The sequence below is a fragment of the Pipistrellus kuhlii genome, unplaced genomic scaffold (genome assembly GCF_014108245.1).
Source record: "Pipistrellus kuhlii isolate mPipKuh1 unplaced genomic scaffold, mPipKuh1.p scaffold_m20_p_25, whole genome shotgun sequence".
NCBI classification, from domain to species: Eukaryota; Metazoa; Chordata; class Mammalia; order Chiroptera; family Vespertilionidae; genus Pipistrellus; species Pipistrellus kuhlii.
The window spans coordinates 1,739,322-1,754,381 of NW_023425524.1; the positions used below are offsets into that span (position 1 = coordinate 1,739,322).

The following is a 15,060-nucleotide window of genomic DNA, read 5'->3' on the forward strand; positions in this document are numbered from 1 at the left end:
AGGGCATGTACCTTGGTTGCAGGCTCGATCCCCAGCTCAGGTTGGGGAGTGTGTGGGAGGCAGCCAATCGATGTTTTCCTCTCACTCTTACATCGATGTTTTCCTCTCACACTCTCTCCTCCTCCTCTCTTCCACTCTCTTTCAAAGTCAATGGAAAAATATCCTCAGGTAAGGATGAACCCCCTCACTCCCCTCCCCCCCCCAAAAAAAGCACAAAGGCTGTTTGCCTAAGGTCACCGGAGAGTACTTTTGCCGTGACTATTTCCTGGGTCCAAGTGGGTTGAATGAAAAACAACAGTTTCCTGAACCTGTTCGATGAACATTAGTGTTTTATTAAATAATAGCAGCTAGCAGATGGACAGTTCAGGAGATTGGTAAATGCACCCAGGAAGGTGGGGACACGGTCTGAGTGCGGGCCCAGAGGCAGGTGATGGATTGCAGGAGGTGCTGGAACCGAACCACATCCTGCTTAGAACAACGCCGTGCTAATATTTACACTTGCCTTGAAGCTTAACGGCAAATATTCACTTTCTCTGTGTATCTTTCTTCTTAAACTATTCATTTTCTAATGTAATAATTGCTACAAAGGCCACAGGCAATGTATATGTATTTTTTTTTTTTTTTTTTTTTTTGGCAATGTATATGTAATCGGAACAAGAAAGCAAATACTCACGAACCTATCATTTATGCCACACATTTTAAATCACTAAAAACTGGTGTGTGTTTTTTTTGCCTCTGAGAGGTACTAGAAATGTTATTAAACAGTATGCATGCACCGTATTGTGTCAGTGCTGCTGGAATTCTGAGACTGTTGTGATTCTTGTCCTTTCTAGCATTTCTTGGTATGAGCCAAAGGAAAATTGGCACCAAAGCCAGGGTTGAGGTCAGGTAAAGGGTTGAGAAAGAACACATTGAGCAGAGGGCTTTTGGCTGTTTTCTGTAGAGCAGTTTCCTGTCTATAATTTCTCCCTTCCTGGCCAGCCAGAAACCACGCACATACGCACATCAAGACCAAGCACTCACTGCTTACGATCTTGCCACATTTAATCAGCAAAGGAAATGGCTTTCCTCACCTTTGGGAAGATGGACCTGATGATTCTGTTCTTGGTGATGTTTTGTTTTTGTTGCAACTCCAGACAGATTCTTCAAACTTCATAAGCATAAGCTGCCTTTAGCTTGCCCAGGTTTGGACCCTGATTCTCAACCTCATTTCTCAAAATGGAAATTTGTAAGAATCTGCTGTGGGAGACGTTAAATTCATTTAGTCTCGTAGCCAGTGCTCTTTATTGAGAACCTTTCATGTGGAAAAGTATCGGTCATTGAACCCTCAATGAAAAGTTTTTTCTCTTTTATTCAGAATGGCACCAAACCCCCACTGGACACCGATGTCAGTCTGGAAGCGATTGCTGGGGACCATCGCTGTGATTGCTATTCGTAAGGATCTCAGTCCCAAGTTCGTTCTCTCTCTGAGGCTCAGTTCCTCGTGTGTCACGTGAGGGAGAAGGGCGATGTGGGGAGGATTAAGTCACGTGTCACAAGGAGCCCTTGGTGTGGGGTCTGGCCCTTTCCTGCCCTTTCCTTCTTAGAGAAGCAACTCCCGCGAGGACGAATTCCAGAAGTAGGGTGTCCTCTCAGGTGTTGACTTTTGTAACTCAGCTCCCTGACCACCATGGCTGCCCTTCACAAACCGTCTGTCTGTCTGTCTTGTCTATCAGCTGATTGCCAAATTATCGAGGCGCTTCAAGCATTTCGGAGAGAATAAGCAACGGCTCAGAACTTATTTCGCAGCACATACACCATGAGCATCCACACAGCCCGTAGTAAACGCGGGAAATGAAACATTTCTGCCTTCAGCACTCATGTTTGCTGGTGGTTGTAGTTTTTGGTTTTTTTTTTTTTTTTTTTCTTCATATGTTTTTAAGGAAATGGTTACTTTCCCATTTGAGTATACAGGAAGAAATGAAACAAGCTTATCAGGGGAAGTTGTCTCTGGCTTATTTGCAAGGCTCTGTTGCCTGTTCACATTATACTTGGGGTTCATGATGTCCCTGTAGGTCAAGGCCAGATAATGTGGAGGGAGGTGGGGATTTCATCGTTGAGGACTTCAGGAGTCTGTCATTCAGCAACATAAACTTACATCCACTAGAGTAAGTTTAGTCCCAGTTGAAAAAGGTCCCATTACCATCTCTTATCAATATGACGTCACTCGGGGCCATGATGATCATTTTTAGAGAGTGTGATCAGAGACAACCTTTTATCTCCAATTTTTATTTATTTATTTATTTTAATATATATTTTGTTGATTTTGTACAGAGAGGAAGGGAAAGAGATAGAGAGTTAGAAACATCTATGAGAGAGAGTCATCGATCAGCTGCCTCTTGCACACCCCCTACTGGGGATATGCCCGCAACCAAGGTACATGCCCTTGACCGGAATCGAACCCGGGACCCTTCAGTCCCCAAGCCGACTCTCTATCCATTGAGCCAAACTGGTCTCGGCTATCTCCAATTTTTAAATAAATGGGCATCTAGGCTCTTGAGTGTCAGTCTTTGTTCTGCCACTCCCACGCCCCTGAGAGATGCGCTCTGGTCAGTAACCTTGGCTCATTGAAGATTGTCTCAGCGAGCCCAGCATGTATGTGATCACTAGCTATGTTCTAACCCTCACACTTTACAGTGAAACATTGGATTCGGTTAGTAACTTAAACTCTGTGGCTCTTTCGTTTTATATGTTACGTGGGCCATCAGCATTGTACATAAAAGTAGGTTAATGTCTGAAAATAAGGTTTTTGTCCCAAATTCAAGCCCTTTCTCAAAAGATCGCCAAGACCTAGTCAAGATGTTAATATAGTGAGACAGCAGTCAGCACCATTGTCTTCTGTTGAACTCAAATGGACTCAGCCTATTATTATGTGGAATCATTAAATGAAGGCTTGTTAGTTCTTGTCATGTTTTAAGTAACTTATGAGTCCACTTAGCTTGAGCTTGAATCAAATACATCAAAAGCTCGGAGCCTTTGTATTTTCCCCTTTTGAACATGGAGCCATAAATGCCTTTTATTTATTTATTTATTTATTTATTTATTTATTTTAATATATTTTATTGATTTTGTACAGAGAGGAAAGGAGAGAGATAGAGTTAGAAACATCAATGAGAGAGAGTCATCGATCAGCTGCCTCTTGCACACCCCCTACTGGGGATATGCCCGCAACCAAGGTACATGCCTTTGACCGGAATCGAACCCGGGACCTTTCAGTCCCCAAGCCGACGCTCTATCCATTGAGCCAAACCGGTTTCGGCCATAAATGCCTTTTATATATAAACTTGTTTCAGACAGGAGGTAATCTAGGAATGGGCCATGGGAACAGAGATTTACAATCAACGATGTGTCAGTTTCTTTCCACTGATGATGTTCTAAGCTTTTTCTTTTTCTTTTTAGTATATTTTTATTGATTTCAGAGAGGAGGAGAGAGAAACATCAATGATGAGAGAGAATCATGGATTGGCTGCCTCCTGCACAACCCCCTGCTGAGCATGTGCCCAGACTGGGACTCAAACCGTGACCTGGTTCATAAGTCGATGCTCAACCACAACCACGCCAGTCGGGCGATGTTCTAAGCTTTTTATACTAACATGGGTGTCTATAGCTGTTACCAGGGGACTATTTATGATTCATTGCGTTGTTTCCTCCATCATTTCCTTTCTTCTGAAAGTTAGAAATATTTTAAGTGAAAGCTAAAACTCTTTTCCTACCGGCTGTAATTAGTTTAGCCCACATTTATGGGTCAGTTTCTTTTCTGACTGTTTAATATACGACTTAAAAGAAAATGGCTCTCAGGCTTCTTTCTGGCCTAAACAGTATCTAATTATAAATAAGTAAGGTGACGTCTTTTATTCCAGGGGTGCAGATCTCTCTGCTCTGGTGCGGGAAGCTTCCGTCTGTGCCCTGAGACAGGAAATGGCAAGACAGGAGAGTGGAAATGAAAAAGGTACGGTTCTCCCGGAGGCTCTCAGTTCTACTTCGTTATCGTTCTGGACAAGCAGAACCGCTGTTGATCTGGAATGTGGCCACTTCTGGCGTCTCTCATCTGTGATATTAAAACTGGTGTTTCTGTCTGATAAGACCTTTAAAAACCTTTCAGAATATGATGTAAACTTTAGAAAATATTAATATTAAGTAGAGAACATATACACATGAGAAATGAAAACTGAAGTCACTTACCCTATACTTAGACTCTCCTTTCACAAGACAAAATCAGTCCGTGTTGTTACGTGATGATTTGGGGCCATCTCAACAGCTTGACACTCTTCTTCACACTTGACAGTGTCTTCATATTGAATATTGTCCTGAGTAGACTAGCCCCATTGTCATCACTGCTGTCCTCACCGTCCCCCCGGAATGGGTGGAAGTCTCGAGAGAAGATAAGTTATAAACCACAACCAGCATACTGTACCTGATGTGTTTGTTCGTGCTTTTGCTTCGCAGGTGAACTCAAGGTTAGTCAGAAGCACTTTGAAGAAGCTTTCAAGAAAGTGAAATCATCTATATCAAAAAAGGTAAGAAATGTGCCCTAGCTGGTTTTGCTCAATGGACAGAACGTCAGCCTGCGGACTGAAGGGCCCCAGGTTCAATTCTGGCCAAGGGTACATGCCTGGGTTGTGGACTCGGTCCCCATAGGGGGCGTACAGGAGGCAACCAATCAATGATTCTCTCTCATCATTGATGTTTCTCTCCTCCTTCCATCTTCTCTAAAATCAATAAAAATACATTTTTTAAAAATAAAAGATAAGAAATGTTCTTAAATGTAGAGAGAAAAGAAACTAGAATTTGGACCGGTAGCTAGGACCTCATGGAAACAAAATGATTGCCTGTGTGCGTGGCCTTTAGAGAGGTCAGTTTGTTGTTTCGCTTATGCTGCGTTGGTTGATTCTCCTTATATGTGCCCTGACCGGAGATTGAACCTTCAACCTTGCCATATCAGGATGACCCTCCAACCCAGCTACCCAGGCTGACTTAGAGTTTCCATCAGTCATCATAATGAGAAGCACAGCAATCTGCTCATATAACTGTTTGGACTTTGACTTACGGTTTTCAATCAATAATCATCATAATGAGAAACACTGAGCCTGGTGATAACGATTTAAGGATAGTTGTGGTGGAGTCCATGAGCAGGTCCTTGTGGCTAAGGTACATTCCAGCTCTGGGAGTCCGGAAACAAGGCATCCACTGAACACAACGGATCCCGACAGCATGGCACCCAGACATTCCCCAGGGCCGGGCATTGCCCTGCCAGCTCTCTGTGTGTGTGTGTCATCGCTGCCAGACTTCACTGCATAACACCCACTTTAACTTACTACAAACAACACCTCAGCCAAGCAAGACACACCATGTAAAACCTGGCGTTTTATGTCAGAAAAAGCCAGAGTGATTTTTTAACCTTTTTCTGACATGGTGAAGATGTTCCTACTTCCTGAAACTTATGGGTAAGTCCCTAGCACTTTGTTTGAATAGTCTAGCCCCAAGAAGGTAAGACTGTTGAGGGTGTAGCTGGCATTAGGCTACATCATCCTCTATTTTCTCTGCGCGGCGAAGCCAGGCCCTGGCATCCAGCGTGTGTCACTTCCCAGACGAGCAGAGCGTGACTCGCCCTGCCCTGCCGGCCTGTTGTTGTTTTTCAGTCTTAACGGCTCACCAGTGGCCTGGGGGCAGGGCTAACTGTTAATAAATGTTGAGACCTTGAGATTATTTTCCCACCTATTTATTACCTCAAATTACAGTCTTTCACTCCGCCCACTGTGGCCTTGTTCCATTGTCAGGAAGCCGGTCTCACTTAAGCATAAATTACACCTTTCTTCTGTCCTCCTCTATAAAAGCAACTTCATAGAAACCCTGTTTTTTTTGTTTTGTTTGTTTGTTTGTTTTTAGAAACAGTACTGTTTTGTTATCTCATTGATGTCGTGGTTTGCACACCCACTGGCCAGAGCACTTGGATTCTTTTCTTCACACTCAGGATAATGTGGGTCATCTGTCTGCCTGATTATTTCACTCACATTGACATTGATGAGAGGGAGAAACCTCCCCTTACACCTAGTGTATTGGTGGATTGCCTAAGATGTCATTCTTCCATCTGTACATAAACATGTATCATGTACCTACTGTACTTTAGGCCAGGCACCGTGCTGGACTTACAAGATGTAAAAATCATATAGACATAGTTCCTAATCTTTGTGGGCAATTAGGAGTTGTATGGTGAGCATTTCCATACATGTGTACATAGATACCTGCTAACCTGGTCACTCTGCTCATTAATGTTACGTTGCCAGTAGCTTTTGCTAATTAGAAGGTATTGACTACATGGCAGATTCAGCCCAGTGCATTCTATTAAAAGCATATCTGAACCTATAATTCCAGACATTGGAGATGTCTTTTTACCCCGTTAGGAAGGATGCATGTATGTCTTAGTGATGCTGCTTGATTCTAGTGTATTTGCACGAATATGCAGAGGACAGTCTAAAAGGATATATTGATGGAGGGCTGGGTAGAAGAGCCTTTTTCCCCTTTATAACTGTTTTAATACATATTTTAAAATATGTTTCGACTTTTAAGGGAGAGAGGAAGAGAAAGAAATAGCGATGCGATAGACAAGTACTCATCAGCTGACTCCTGCACCCCCCTAATGGGGATTGAGCCCCAAACCCAGGCATGTGCCCTGCCTGGGGATCAAACCAGCGAACTCTCAGTACAGACGACACTCCACCCACTGAGCCCACCGGCCATGTCTATGTCTTAATCTCCTTGTAACGATGCCAGTCCTGGTGGGAGTGGAGCCCACCCTCACGACTTTCCCTTCACTTCACTGCCTCTTTAAAGACCCTGTCTCCTAGTAAGGTCACTCGGAAGTCCTGGGACTCAGCATATCGGTTCTGGGGGACACAGTTCATCCGGAGGAACAGTGATCAGCTCTGTGCTCTGTCTTCTCTCTCTGCCCCCCCCCCCCAGGACCAGCTGATGTACGAGGCTCTGAAGCAGTCCCTTGGCCAGTGAGCCCAGCATGGCCAGCAGAGTCCAGCGCACCGGCCTGGCTAGAAGCCCACCCTCCGAGCGGGCGCTTGCAGCTGGGCAGACGTGGCCGCATGTAAGCTTTGATTCCCAAACTCACGAGGCCAAGTCGGAGCTGAAGATTTCTCCCCACCTGGTCAGCCTTGTTTGGAAACAGCCTACCTCCCCTTTTAAAAAAAAAATGAAACTGCCAAAATAAATAACTGGTACTTTTTTAATAAAAATTTTATATCGAAACTATCTCATCTGTACTATAGAAAGGTTGCATTTACAGTAAAAAAACAAACAACAAAAAACTTTCTGCCTCTGAACCATCTGAACGGAAGTTGCCAACCTGATGACCTGTCACCCCCAAATACTTCCGTGTGTATTTCCCACGCACCAAGATACTCCTCTGCGTAACCACCATCGCAGCCAGGGAGTAGCTGGCACTGCTCCATCTCCATCTCGCTCCACAGGGTCTCCAGTGCTCCCAGGAGCACCCTCCACAGTCAGAGGGTCCGGTTACAATGAGCTGTGCTTCCTTAGAGGCTGGAGCCGCTCCTCTGTCTTGTCTTCTGGCACCTGCAGGTTAAAAGGCAGCTCCTCTGTGGAATGCGCTCGGTGTGGGTTAGTCTGGGGTTCCCTCTCGGTGAGCCCCAAGTTGTGCACCTTTGGGAGGAATCTCGTGAATCAACTATTGAGTCCCATCAAAGGCACGTGATTTCGAGTTGCCCCTTCTTGAGATTGTCCACTCCATCACCTGATTAAGGTGGCTTTGCCAAGTTTGCTGTACTATAAGGTTGCTTTAAAAAAAAACAAAAACATTTTATTGATTTTTTTTTTTTTACTGAGAGGAATGGAGAGGGTTAAAGAATTAGAAACATAGATGAGAAGCATCAATCAGCTGCCTCCTGCACACCCCCTATTGGGAATGTGCCTGCATCCAAGGTACATGCCCTTGACCGGAATCGAACCTGGGACCCTTCAGTCCCCAGGCCGACGCTCTATCCAGTGAGCCAAACCGGCTAGGGCAGGTTGCTTTTTAAAAAAATTTTTTTTATTGATTTCAGAGAAGAAGGGAGAGGGAGAGAGATTGATGAGAATCATTGTCTCCTGCATCCCCCCTTTCTTCCCCCCCCCCCCTTCATGGGGATTAAGCCCGCAACTAGGGCATGTGCCCCTGACTGGAATCGAACCCGGGTATGAAGAGAAGGGTGCAGCTCAGGAGGCAACACCCACCAAAAGGAAAAGCAGATGTGGGTCGTGACCTAGAGATAGGTAACCACGAGTGGAGGAGAGTGAAGACGTCATGGGCTGATCCTTAGCGTGTTGGCGGGCGGTCTGGCTGCACTGGCAGGTAGTTCTGAGAGGAGGAGGCACAGAGGAGGAGGGAGACGCTCGGCAGCGTCTGTTCCAGAGAATTTTCTTGGGTGTGGCCGGAAAAGGTCCACGTTATCTCACAGCTGAGGACATCCCATCAGCTCCCCCGCCAGTAACCAGTCATTTATTATTTAGAAATGTTTCTGACATCGTCCCTTCCATTGTTCCCACTGACCTAGTTGGAGCTGTCACCACCTTTCAGAAGGTGTCCTCGGCCTCCTAGCTCATCTCCGTTCCCAGCTCTTACCCACAAAAACACCGGCTTCACGTCCTTCAGCAGCCTGAACTCACTAGTTACACGTGTACTTGAAATCTGACATCAAGCCTCCTTTGGCACCTGTCCTGCCCCCTCCCCCCAACTGGATTTATTGCCGTTCCTATGAGCCTTTTCTCCCAGTGTTCCCACTACCAGGAGTGCCGCCTCCCCCCACACAGCACCCACTTCTGGCTTGAAATGCCACACACACACACACACACACACACACACAATTGATTTCAAGAGAGGAAGAAGAGGGAGAGGGATACAAACATCAATGATGAGAGAATCATTGATCAGCTGCCTCCTGCAAGCTCTACACTGGGGATTGAGCCGACAACCCAGGCCTGTGCCCTTGACTGGAATCGAACCTGGGACCCTTCAGTCCGCAGGCCGATGCTCTATCCACTGAGCCACCCCAGCTAGGGCCCAGGTGTCATTTCTTGACGTGGGTGATCTTCATGGCACAGGACAGTGTGATCTTAAGTCCTTGAAAAGCATCCCTAGCAGCTCCAGCCTGTCCATCATTTTCAAATTCAGCAAATGCAATATCCTGCCTCCCGGGTACCAAAGGCACTTCCTTGAAAGCAGGGAACTGATCGGACAGCACGGATAGCATCAACTTCACCATTTAAGAACAACGTCGGGTGTGGAGGGTGACCTGGGACCTGAGGGTCCGGTGTTGCATTCCCAGGGTGCTCGCTGGTCGAGCTTCATATTAGCAGTCTTTGCTGCCTGTTCCACTTTTGGCTGTTTTTCTTTTCCTTGTCAGCACAGTTCTTCCACGTTTCAGATGCTATATCAGAATCTTTCAATACCGCATTCGCATTGGTTTTCCCTACAGTGGAAGTTCGTGTAACGGTCTCAAGGCATGCGTGGATGAGCCGGTTTAGTATTTAGATGCCAAACATGGCAAAGGCTTGCCCCCCGGTCTTCGTGGTCTTTGAAGCCACTCTATCTCCCACGTGGCCAAACCGAGAACACAGGGCATCCAGGGATGGCTTCGATTACTTTTAATTTTTGCCATTCCTATTGCTGCTATAAATCCTATGGTTTGGTCTGACAGCCAGCTTTTGGGTAAACGGTTCAGCTAGCTCGAGGCCAGTGTGGTGTCCCATAAGCACCAAACATTGGGGAGATCGGATGGGGATTTGATGTTCCCACCCCAGCTATCTGCCAGAATGGGACGTCATGGCTCCCTGAAGAGGAACCAGCAGAGCCTTGGAGGTGGGGCTTCCCCTGGTGCTGAGAATGCTTGAAGGAAAGTGTTTCTAAGAATGTGACCTATGCCCTAACCGGGTGGCTCAGTGGATAGAGCGTCAGCCTGCGAACTCAAGGGTCCCAGGTTCGATTCCGGTCAAGGGCATGTACCTTGGTTGCAGGCACATCCCCAGGTGGGGGTGTGCAGAAGGCAGCTGATCGATGTTTCTCTCTCCTCAATGTTTCTAACTCTCTGTCCCTCTCCCTTCCTCTCTGTAAAAAATCAATAAAATATATTTAAAAAAAAAAAAAGAATGTGGTCTACATGAGCATTCTCTAGAACAAACCCTTCAAAGAGGAGATTATACATATTTATTACAACTGGAATTCTAATTACCTTCTTCTTCCCCACAGACAGGAAAACCTGCTCTCCCATGCTGCTGACCAGCTAGCTGTGAGCCGGTAAGTGGACAAGGGGTTCTTCTCTCCACACTCCAGGAAGTCCCACTGGCTTGAACTTCCTTGGAATTAATATGACGGAAGGACACGTTTCGCAATATCTGAACGCTGCAGAAGCGGGGAGATCCTGGGAGAGGGCAGTGCTGCGTGCGGCATAGAAGGAAACGTGTTTGGTAAGGAAGACGCCCTGCTGAACAGGGGTCAGAGCTAATGGATTCTGCAGTCACCTTTGGGCACCTCCTTCGTGTGGGCTTTTTCCCCCCCCAATTATCCTTCTTGTTCTCCGCTCTCTAAGAAACTGGATGTGGAAGGAACGTTCAGATTCTCTCTTCATATATATATATATATATTACTGATTTTTTACAGAGAGGAAGAGAGAGGGGATAGAGAGTTAGAAACATCAATGAGAGAGAATCATCGACCAGCTGCCTCCTGCACACCTCCCACTGGGGATGTGCCTGCAACCAAGGCACATGCCCTTGACCGGAATCGAACCTGGGACCCTTCAGTCCGAAGGCCAGCGCTCTATCCATTGAGCCACACCGGTCTCGGCTCTCTTCCTCTTTTGTATTGTTTGTAGGCCAGCATAGATTCGTTTCTTAGAAATGAACTTACTGCCTGGCCAGCGCGGCTCGTTGGTTGAGCATCATCCTGTGGTTGCTGGTTTGATTCCCAGTCAGGGCACATGCCCAGGTTTCAGGTTTGATCCCCGGTTGGGGCACATACAGTAGGCAATCGATTGATGTTTCTCTCGCTCTCTCACTCTTCCCCCCTTCTTTTTCATCATGTCCTCAGGTGAGAATTAAATAAACAAAAGTGAACTAACCTGTGCCCATTTGAACTTGACACCCTGCATGGCATAGGTTTGCAGCACCTGTGCTTCAGCATACTGTAGAACACATGTGTCAAACACAAGGCCCGCGGGCCAAATCTGTCCCGCCAGGCCTTGCAATGTGGCCCGCACCGCGCTGTCATCACTGCACTCTGCTGCGTTTCCATCACAATGACAGTTTATGACTGTTCAGTAAACCATTCGGCCCGCGATTTAGGCTGGATTTTAGATTTTGGCCCCTTCTCTGATTGAGTTCAACACCCCTACTGTAGAATGTCAGGCTTTGTCCTTATTTTCTGGTGGCATGGGATGGGGAGAAAGAGGAAGATGGCCTTATTAACATGATCTTATTCATATATCAAATGGCCATACAGAATCTTCATTTTATATCAGAGGGGTTAAGCAGCTTGTCCTTAGCCACAACAGCCAAGTGGCATCTGGGAGCTCAAACTCAAAGACTGAATATAAGTCTCCTGGCTGCCTTTCTTAATTAGTGTTTTTATTTGTGATAAGAAACTTGACCTAAGATCTATCCTCTTAGCTAATTTCTAACGGCTGACCCTTGAACAACACGGGTTTTGAACCGCACAGCTCCACTTATACGGGGGTTTGTTCAGTACTGCAAATACTCTTCCTTCTGGTTTTTTTTTAACATTTTCTTTTCTCTACTTACTTTACTGTAAGAATACAGTGTGTAGAAGTGGTGTGTGTGTGTGTGTGTGTGTGTGTTTGGATGAGCGGAGGAAAAGAGAAAACATCCCCATAAAAATAAAAAATAAAAGAATACAGTATGTAATACCTATAACAAACGTGTAAGCAGACTACTTAGGTTATGGATAAGGCTTTCGGTCAACAGTAGGCGATTAGTAGTTATATTTTCAGAGAGTCAGAAGTTGTATGCGGGTTTTCAGACCTCGTTGCTCAAGGTCACAGTCTCGGTGACGTCGAGCTTTGTACCTTTGACCAGCACCTCCCTTTTCTGTTTCTATTACGATTCTTCCACTTCACATAGACACACTATACTCCTGCCTGTTTTTCTGACATATTTCGGGATAACATCATTTTTAGACTTGAGGGTTCCTTTTGGGGAAAACGACTTTCGACTGAAATAGTGGGCTGAGGCAGGAGTGATTAGGCTGTAAGTCATGGAGATACGTTTCTGTGACGGCAGAAAGCCTCGGTCAGACACAGAGCGAGAGCCGGAGCTATGCCTGTGAGCTTTGGCCTCCTGCCATCCTGACTCCTGGGAAGGTTTGTAGTCACGTTGGTGCCCAAGATAAAATCTGTTGAGAGCTGTCTCAGATAAAAAAACAAACAGATCAATGCCATTTGTCTCCACAGCCTCCCTCCGTCCTTTTTTTTTTTTGCTGTTAATTCTCAGCCAAGGATATTCTTCCACTGATTTTTAGAGAGACTGGAAGGGAGGGGAAGAGACAGAGAAACATTGATGTGAGGGAGACACATCGATTGGTTGTCTCCTGCGCTCGCCCAAGGTACGTGCCCTTGACCCAAATTGAACCCAAGATCTTTCTTCCCCTGCAGCCAAGTCTAATCAGCTGGTGGTTTGGTGAGTTCACACATTAAAGTTAAAATTTACTCCAACAGAACTTTGCAGGGTCCTTTTTTTTCCCAATCTGCTCCTGCACTTTATTTATTTATTTATTTTTATCTGCTTCTTCTGATCTGGAGAGAGGCAGTTTGAAGTCGGAAGGCAGGACTGATTGGCCTTGGCAAGGGCATCTGTGTGATTAGCCCCAAAGGGGATGAGGGACAAGGGCCAGCAGCCCTGCTTACCACTGCTTACCGTCAGCATGTAATGCAGCTGAGGGGGGAAAGGGAAAACCTGGAATTACTTTAGATCTCAAACCTTGAAGGACTCTGCTTGGGGCCTGTAGCAGGTGCAGGCGGCAGATTACAATCAAGCCAAGTGCCTGGTAGGTGAGGCTAATCGTTTTTTTAAAATATTTTTTTTCATTGATTTCAGAGAGGAAGGGCGGGAGATAGATAGAAACATCAATGATGAGAATCATTGGTTGACCACCTCCTGCATACCCCCTACTGGGGAGTGAGGGAGGCAGAGAGGGAAGGAGGGAGGGAGGGAAATCCATCCTGCTACCTGGGCATGTACCCTTGTCTGGCATCGAACCGGGGACCCTTCAGCCCACAGGAAGATGCTCTATCCACTGAGCCAAACCGGCCAAGGCAAGGCTAATGATTTTTTAATTGGCACCAGGGCACCATAGATACGGTAATCTGCAGTCCACTTGTAACCTGGCATTAGAGCCCAAAGGGCAGTCGTGTAAGTGGGAGGAGGGAGTTCAGTGTTTCCTTCAGCAAATATTTATCGACTGGCAACCGTCGGCCAGCTCCACGTTTGTTGCTAGAAGTACAGCTCTGAGCCCAACCCCTCGGGCCTCTGCTACGGCTGGACGGGAAGGACAGAGTCCACGAATCCACACGCATACATGCTCACGTAGACACACGTGTCAGCCTGCAAGTGGTGAGTGCTGTGGGGAGGAAGGGGGTGAGGGCCGGAGAGGGCCGCCGTGTGGGTCTGGGGGTCGGTTATTTCCAGGGACTGATCAGGAGGGAAGTGAGAGTGACCCCTGGAGTGACATCTGCACATTCTACAAGGTCAGGGTGTAGGGTAACGTGCACGTGGCTGCCCTCCTCCAGCGGCTCCTCACTCTGACCCACGTGGGCTCCACGCCTTCAATGCCCATCAGTCCGAGGAGGAAAACAGGGACTCTTACTCCCAAGTTTGCCACGGTCCCTGAACGTCCTACCAGCGTCTTCACCAGAGCCACATGGAAAATAACGGCGCCCGCCCTGGCGAGGTGGCCCCATTGGAGCGACATCCCGGACCCCAAAAAGGCGCACAGGGGAGGCAACCAATCGATGCTTTCCTCCCCACATCCAGTTCCCCTATATCCCTTCCTCGCTCTCTAAAACACCAAAACAATAAAAACAAATTCCCAGCCTGGCCGGTGTGGCTCAGTGGTTGAGCATCGACCTATGAACCTGGAGGTCACTGTTCGATTCCCGGTCAGGGCACAGGCCTGGGTCAGGGCAGGCTTGATGCCGTGTGGGGCGGGCAGGAGGCAGCCAATCAGTGATTCTCATCATTGATGTTTCTCTCTCCCTCTCCTTCCTCTCTGAAATCAATACAAATATATTTAGATTATATATATATATATATATATATATATATATATATATATATATATATATATTTTTTTTTTTTTTTTTTTTTTTTTTTTTTTTTTTCTCGGGTGAGGATAAAAGAAAAAATAATGACACCTGGTCGGCCTCTTCCCGGTTGACCGGCAGCTCCCTCGGGCATGTTCCAGCCTTGTCACAGGCCAGGCGGGTGGTCTCACAAGGACGCATCTGTCCTCCTCGCTGTGTGGGAAGCCCTCCAGGGCAGGGCGTCCCTGCATTGCACCTGTCACGGGCTCCCCATGTGGGAGGGGTGCCCAGGACCTGCCCGGGTGGGGTCGGGGTGTGCAGAGCAGTCCCCATGTGTCTGCACATGCCTCCCGGAGGCTGAGGTCATCACCACAGGCCTTTACCAGTGCCTGTGTGCCGAGCCACCTGCCTGCGCTCATTTTAATTCATTCGATTGCACCACGGCCCTGGGAAGGGAGGTGCGGCTTCCATCCTCTATCCTCAGATGAAGAAAGTGACCACAGAGAGTGGGAGGAAATTGCCCTTCTGCAAGAGAGGGGCAGAGCCGGGCAAGTCTTAGCCACGGAAAGCCCTTCTGGAAGGAAACAAAGAACAGTGATGAGCAGTGTAAAGGTCTGGGGTTGGACACTCCAAGCGGAGTCACCGGGCGGGCGCCAGGTGACTCATGACAGGAGAGAGGACGGCCGCGCTGGCTGTGGGTCGC

At 47.0% G+C, this 15,060-nt stretch overlaps 1 protein-coding gene and 1 pseudogene across 3 annotated transcripts in view; one reads left to right on the forward strand and one right to left on the reverse strand.

Annotated features, from left to right (window-relative positions):
- The window catches only part of NVL (nuclear VCP like), a 30,177-nt gene extending 22,878 nt beyond the window's left edge, over nucleotides 1-7,299 (forward strand). For 2 of the 3 annotated variants that reach the window (XM_036453417.2, XM_036453422.2), the window contains 4 exons: nucleotides 1,358-1,434; nucleotides 3,900-3,988; nucleotides 4,486-4,556; nucleotides 7,000-7,299. In XM_036453417.2, the coding sequence (XP_036309310.1) occupies nucleotides 1,358-1,434; nucleotides 3,900-3,988; nucleotides 4,486-4,556; nucleotides 7,000-7,044 (282 nt within the window). In that variant the 3' untranslated portion in view covers nucleotides 7,045-7,299. Of the gene's footprint in view, nucleotides 1-344; nucleotides 600-1,357; nucleotides 1,435-3,899; nucleotides 3,989-4,485; nucleotides 4,557-6,999 lie in introns of those variants that run through there. The other variant, XM_036453421.2, reaches the window with a different exon arrangement.
- Nucleotides 7,300-9,016: 1,717 nt separating this feature from the next.
- On the reverse strand, nucleotides 9,017-10,313 carry LOC118727593 (annotated as a pseudogene).
- Nucleotides 10,314-15,060: the final 4,747 nt, after the last annotated feature.